This window comes from Phalaenopsis equestris, unplaced genomic scaffold (genome assembly GCF_001263595.1).
Source record: "Phalaenopsis equestris unplaced genomic scaffold, ASM126359v1 Scaffold000484, whole genome shotgun sequence".
NCBI classification, from domain to species: Eukaryota; Viridiplantae; Streptophyta; class Magnoliopsida; order Asparagales; family Orchidaceae; genus Phalaenopsis; species Phalaenopsis equestris.
Window position 1 is genome coordinate 223838 of NW_018164925.1, and position 7207 is coordinate 231044.

Consider the following 7207-nt stretch of genomic DNA (forward strand, 5'->3'; position numbering starts at 1 on the left):
TATTAAAAACTTTTATGTTGTGTTGTGAACTGAATCTGTAATAGTAACTGTAGACTTTCACTTTTCTACTTTTTTAGTATTTTTAGTTTAGTTTGTCAATTTAGTTTTTTCAATTTTTGTATTTATGTTTTTAATTCTCAGCAAGTTCTCTAGATATATTATATTTTATTTAATTCCTTAAAGTCTGTATGTAGTTCCATAATTAATACCTGCAGCATACCAGAGCCAAGTTTCATAGTCATAAATCCTCTATAGGTCAGTTTTTATTTTCATGCATTTACTATTTTCTTTCACCTACTAAAATTTATACTAAAACTATCTTTAAAATTACTTAAAAACCTAAGTTTAGGTGAAAGAAAAATTTCTTTTGAAAAGGAGTAAACTAAATTTTATTCGTCTTAAGTAACTATATTTTTAAAATTAATTTAGCATAGCTTGAGATATTATGATTTAACTTTAAATGACTATACTTATGTTTGTAAATATTGTGGTAAATTTAGGTAAAAAGTTTTTTTAATAATGAAGGTCAATTCTAAAGTTAAAGATATTTGGTATGATAGGATAAGACTATGTTTTTTCTATTTAAAGTAAAGAAAATTATATTTTTGAAGTATTAAGAATTTTAGAATTTTATTTAAGAAAAAAAGAATGAGACTTTATGAAAAATTATAAACTAATATGAATTTATAAAGTGAAGAAATGTATAGAGTTTTGACTTTAAGAAGAGGATAGTAAAGTTTAAAATTATTAAAGGCGATGCAGATATAGTAATCCTCACCAAAAGAAGAAAAAAAGAAAAAGAAAAGAAATGATTGAAAGGATCCTAAAATTAAAAAAAAAGAAAAAGAAAAAAAAGAAAGAAAAGGAAAAGAAAAATATGTGAGGAGAAGCTTAAGGAGATGCTTAATAAAAAATTGGCTTCACTTGAATCAACTTAAGGAAGGGGCTTTATTACATTTTTTAAACTTGTAATGAATTATTAGTAGCATTCCTAGTAAAGTTTTCATGAAGTTCTATTTCATATGAATATTCTAAATTCCCTTAATATGATAAATTGCAATTCTTCTTGAAATAAATAGAGATTCAAAAATCTTAAATTTGATTACTAAGTATTCATAGACTTAGAGTTTAAATCTAAGTTATTAAAGGTTATTTCTTAAATTTTGTTATTCTATTTCTTAAACTAAAGTATAGGAGTTATATGTTAATCTCTATCCTAAGTCATATGATTTTATGTAATAAAATTGTCACTTGAGGATAAAAAACATTTAAGTTTGGTGGATTTTTATACACCAAAATAATATATTGTTTTAAGTACTTGTTTTATACTTATTTTTGCTAATATTAAAATTTAAAGAAGGGAATTTTTGTGTTTTTGTTGCAGGTATATTATTTTTAGGCATTTGGAGAAAAAATGATAAAAAGGATGACATTTGTAGATAAAACAACGAATTTCGGGATTTTGGTGCATGATGCGCCACAATTCAGAGAACTAACGAATAATGCGCCAGATCGGTGCATCATGCACTAGGGATGACTTTTTCAAATTAAGACAGTTCGAGACGAATTTTCAAAGAGACTTATTCAATGCATCTAGACACCTTGGAAGGTTTTTTTGTGAAGGGATATGACTGTTAAATCAAATGACAAATCCTTTGAATTCAAAATAGTTGACTTTTGGAGGAAATTTTGTATTCTTTTCAAAAGGAAGAAGCCCAAAATAAAAGAAGAAAACTTAAAGAGTTGAAGTGTGTGTGGCGTGTGAGAGAGAGAAAGGTGGCATGTGTTAGAGATAGAGATGGAAGAGGAGATTTTCTGGTAGGGTTGTGAGAGGAGAGGGAAAGTAAGAGATTTCTTCTTCATTACACTTCTAAGAGAGAATTGTGAGTTATTATAAAGAGAAAAAGGCTTGGAGAGAACTTCTAGGGATTTTCTTGGGAAGGACTGTGAGATAAGTTGAATTTTTATTTCTTTTGTTTTTTTATTTCTTTTGTTTTGTAAACTTATTTTTATATATGAAATCCGTGTTTTATCGTATCCTTCACATGAAATCTCAGTAGTATTCCTTATCCTTCTTCCTACTTTGAGATATGGTTTTGTGAATAATAGATTTTGTTTTCCACAACTTTAAATGATAATAATTTGTGATGATTTGAACTCTGATCTTCATTTACTTTTTGATCTGACCAATTGAAATGTTAAAAATTGTTGAGAGACATATGTTCTTAAATGAGATATGATTTCTACAACATAGAGAGAATCGGATTTGATTTCATGGGAGACTATATCATCCATGGGATTGGGTGCAAATAAATAAGAAAATTTACTTTGTTGAATATATAATTGGAGATTTTAAGGTGTCAGATTAAAATCACCAATTTGGTTCAGTTGGTTGGAAACTAATGCGAGATTGTTAGCCCTCATGGGAGGGAGTAGTGGGAGCTCAGGAGTGGCAGCCAGTATCCTCTCAGCCTAACCACATAATTAGGGACCAAACTCTGGATTAGTCAATGTTCTTTATAGCAATCGGAAGTGTAAAGGGGATGGATGATTTCTTAAATTTGAACTTTCCGTCATAATAAAAACTTTGTTTAATTTTCTTAATTTTACTTTTGAAAGTTTAGTCTTTAGTTTAATTCAACTTCTGTAGTCTTACATCTGCATTTTAATTAACATTCACTTGAGTTGTTAATTTTCAAACTTTGCACTTTACGTTTACTTTTTTTTTGTTTTTGTTATAAAATAATTTTCATAATTTACTTTAGGATTTTCCAACTTTCCTGTGGGATCGATATCTAGGATTCCGTTAGATCCCTTTATTACTTGAGCGATATGTATACTTGCGGTGATACTAAAAGGGTATTTGGTAGTTTAAAAAAGTTTTAAAAGATAAATTATTATTGCATATTTATCATATATCTGCGTGTATAATTTTGTAATTTTTAAAAATATTTACAAAATTATCACACTAAATTGTCCCGCATCAATGCTCATAGTCAGCACCTTGCAGAAGAGTTATTCATGTGGGACTTGGGAAAAAGAGAGCTTAATTTCTGGCTTGACCATTGGTATCCTAAGGAGTGGTTAAACTCTACAGCTGCTCATCTTAACCCTCATCTTGAAGTTGTTGATTTCTGGGTGGGCTAAGTGGTCCCTTATTAATCTGTATACCAATATTCAGGAACTTTATGCCACTAATGTATCTAAACTTCGTTTTGATAGAAGAAGACCTGATAACATTATTTGGCAAGCTTATACCAACCAAAGTCTCACCAAAGCTATTTATTTTATACTTTTTCTGCTGGGATCAAGTGCCTTGGGGGGAGGCCATTTGTAATAAATTCCTCTTCCCTTAAAAATCATTCTTCTGCTGGAGAATTTTCCACAAATTACTGCTCACTTATGACATCCTTAAGTTAAAGGATCTGAAAAGCCCTTCTAGATGCTGGCTGAGTATGGAGAAGGAGGAAAACATGCCTCACCTATTCTTTAAAATGCAAATTTGCCCAGGATGTATGTACTGATGTTTTAAAACAGCTAACCTTGGATGAATCAGCTTTTCACTGGTCCCACTTACATGCTTGTTGGCACAGCTGGAAAGCCAAAAGCTATGAATCTATTCCCTTACTGGTGGCTTGGTTCTTATGGATGTCCAGGAATCATGCCAAATTTGATGGCAAACCTCCACAGATTGCCCAGGTGGTGAGGAACTGTGTATCCTACCTCTTCAAAATGATACAACATAAAAGATTTCCTAATATATGTAACTCCTATCATATTGAAAGAGTGGCCTCCCCCTTGATTTGCAAAGTTTATTGGAGACCCCCTCAACCTCTTACTATAAAAATTAACACTGATGGAAGCTTTAACGATATGGGTGCTGATGTGGGAGGGGTATACAAAAAATCACTCTAGTCAGTGCCTTTTATTCATTCATGCTTGAGTTCTAGCCACTGATGCACTTGAGGCTGAACTTATTGTAGCATTCTGGGCTTTGACCCTTGTTGTTAAAACTAATTGGGTACATCTCTGGGTTGAGGTGGATTCCACTTTGCTGCATAGACTGCTAAAGTTTGAGGAGCAGTCCACCTGGTATCCCACCCAATGGATCCAGAAGATCAAATTACTTAAATAGCATTTCAATGTCCATTTTACTTTCAACTACAAGAAAGGAAATAAATCTGCAAATTGGCTTGCTAGATTTGAGCTTCATTCCAACTCAGTTTTTGTTGCTGCTACTCCCCCCTCCCCCCTCTATCCTTTTTGTTTAATGGGGATACTCTTGATGTACCTCAGTTCAGACTTGTTGCCTACAACACCTCCAGAAACTAACGATTACCCCTTCTCCCAGGAGCAGTTGGTTGTTTGGTCTCCCTGATGGCTCTGTTGTTTGAGTGTTTCTCTTCCTCATGTATTTTCTTTCTTTTTGTTTGTAGTTGCATTCAGGATATGGAACCCAAAGGCTTTTGTTAGATGGGATTTTTTCTTCCTCCTGTTGTTGAGTATTCTCCATTTTGTTTAAAATGTTGGGAGTCATGAGACGCTCCTTTCTCCAAAAAAAAATAATAATAATAAAGAAATATGTATAAGTATAATATGTTTTTTTCTTAATTTTTAAAATTTAGAAAGTTGGGTTTAGGGTACTAAATCCACTATTTCCAGAAGCTTAAAAAAAAAATCCGAGCAATCCATATCAGCAAACGAAGTACTTCTCGTTATTACAATGTATAGGATCGCAATCGAGAAGCATTACACCGCTTGGTTTGACATAACCGCTGGCGCCCACCATTTCATGCTACAGAACATCTACCGTGCGGGACAGCGCGAGAGTGTCGAGCGCCAGCGAGCGAGCGAGAGAGCGAGAGAGCGAGGTGAGGAGGGGAGCATTTTCAGGCAAACCAGATAAAATGCCCTGGGTTTTCTTCCTATTCCGGTCAAAATCCTATCGTTATCCCTATTCCACCGTCGCCTTTATAGAACCCCGCCTCCATCCACCTTCCAATTGCAAGTTTCATAACCTCCTCTTTCTTCGTTCTCTGCTGCTTCTTTCTCAAGATTTCATCAAAGATGGTGAGCACCGACGCTGTTCGGAACGTGGTCGGAATCATCGGTATCACTGCCTCAACTGTTTACCATAGATTTATTTCACTTACGTTTATCTTTCATGCTTTGGCTCACTCCGCTTATTAAAACTTTTTTTCTTCTTCGGAAATAAATTGCATTGGAACAGGGAATGTGATATCTTTCGGGCTGTTCCTGTCACCTTTACCGACTTTCATTAAGATATGGAGGATGAAGGCGGTGGAGGAATTCTCTTCAATTCCGTATCTTGCAACCCTGCTCAATTGTATGCTCTGGATCTTTTACGGCTTGCCCATCGTCCACCCCAATTCACTTCTCGTAGTTACCATTAATTGCGTTGGTATTGTGCTTGAAGGAATTTATCTTACTATATTTTTCCTCTACGCCCCTAAAAACCTGAGGGTGAGTTGAATCGAACTATTTTTCTTGAATTTAAACGTAGATTTGTGATTAAGCAAAGAGGGTTTTGATTGACGGTTTTCGGATTGTGGATGCGTGTTTGCAGATCAAGTTGTTGAATATTCTGGCCGGGGAGCTGGCATTCATGGCTGTGGTTGTCTCAGTTGTGCTCACGGTGGGTCATAGTCACGAGAAGAGGTCGCTGATGGTCGGCATCCTCTGTGTCATATTTGGCACTTGCATGTACGCCTCCCCACTCACCATTATGGTACGTTCTCATTTTCTCTATCTAGAATTTCTCATTCTGCTTGGATTCCTCTGCGATTTTTTTCATAATAATTCTTTGTTTTAATAATATTCTGGGGCCTCATCCAATCCAATTTATGGAGTTGTGCCGGGACACTGTCCATACCAGAAGGATTCATCATCCCTTCAATTTGTTGAAAAATGACAAAAGAGACTGAAATAATAAAAATAAATTATATAGTTATATACGAATGCAGAGAATGAAAATCATTATTATTAGCTCTAGCTTTATAAATTTTAAATAGTTTATAATTCAGCAGAAGTTAGATTATTACGTTTAGTGCTTGATAATGATTTGAGTGGTTATCTAAACCACTGACGGCTACCCATTTACAGAAAACGGTGATCAAGACCAAAAGCGTGCAGTACATGCCCTTTTGGCTTTCTTTGGTGAGCTTTTTCAATGGCCTGTGCTGGACCTCCTACGCAATTTTAAAGTTTGACATCTTCATTACGGTAACGCATTTCCCTCGAGACAGTCATACTCTTCTTATTTATTCGATCATTTCTTTATTCTGCCCAAAATTGGTGAAGGTTGATGTTATGAGCTTTGTGACAGATACCAAATGGGCTCGGATCGGCGCTCGGATTACTCCAGCTTCTGCTGTACGCGTGCTATTACCGGAGCACCCCGGCCGTAGAGTTGGAAAATGAGGATGGGAAGAGAAGGCGGGATGTTGAGATGGTCTAATGGTTTCCAGCTCCCAGCGGAAAAGGGATAGGACATTAGCTTCTTGTTTAATCACTTTTTCACAGACAATGTCATTCTTAATTGATTGCTCTTTCGATTACCCCATCATTCAACTGTTCAATTGAGATTAGTAGAATTCTTTTTTTGCTTTTGTAGGGATTAAATTTTCATCAAATTCAAATATTTAGAGAAGCTCGAATAATATCTAGAATTGCCGGAAATGTAAAATAATTTATGGTCAGCTGGTTAATGAAGAATTAAATTTTTTTTTGTCAAAATCATAAATTTGAGCAACAATTTTTTATTCACTTCTCATCACTAAAAAAGTTTACCTTGAAACTAATTTTTTAATCAAAGAAAAATTACAATTTTTCATGCTACATTGAGACTTACATAAGTCAATACTCGAAGCTACTCATTTTTGCTCTTGTTGGATGATTAAAGGTCAAAATAAAACAATAAATTTTAGGAGATTCTTTTGTGAGGTTCTCATGTGAATCTAATAATTGTTCTCACTAAAATTCCAAATAAAGGATTTTTTTTTGGAGATGCATTTCAACTCCGTCACAATAAAAGCCTATAAAATGTTTCTCCAAAAGTTGCTTCAGCCAGAACAATTTTTCTTCATCATTTCAGATTGTGAAATCTTCATAATTTTGTCACTTCATTGGCTGGTTTGCAAATAAAATTATCCAAAAGTGCCTTACAAATCTCAAATATGAAGTGGTA

At 34.2% G+C, this 7207-nt stretch overlaps 1 protein-coding gene across 1 annotated transcript; it reads left to right on the forward strand.

Moving 5' to 3' along the window:
- The first annotated feature begins 4770 nt into the window (after nucleotides 1–4770).
- Nucleotides 4771–6639, forward strand: LOC110028032 (bidirectional sugar transporter SWEET6b-like). The gene is made up of 5 exons (XM_020729733.1): nucleotides 4771–5110; nucleotides 5231–5484; nucleotides 5588–5749; nucleotides 6124–6243; nucleotides 6347–6639. Exons 1-5 carry the CDS (start codon nucleotides 5068–5070, stop codon nucleotides 6476–6478), a joined length of 711 nt encoding a protein of 236 aa, XP_020585392.1. The 5' UTR covers nucleotides 4771–5067; the 3' UTR covers nucleotides 6479–6639.
- Nucleotides 6640–7207: the final 568 nt, after the last annotated feature.

Coding starts and splice junctions, on each gene's coding strand:
- LOC110028032 (XM_020729733.1), top strand. CDS start 5,068: ATGGTGAGCACCGACGCTGTTCGGAACGTGGTCGGAATCATCG. Junction 5,111..5,230: donor GAACGTGGTCGGAATCATCG/GTATCACTGCCT, acceptor GCATTGGAACAG/GGAATGTGATATCTTTCGGG. Junction 5,485..5,587: donor ACGCCCCTAAAAACCTGAGG/GTGAGTTGAATC, acceptor GCGTGTTTGCAG/ATCAAGTTGTTGAATATTCT.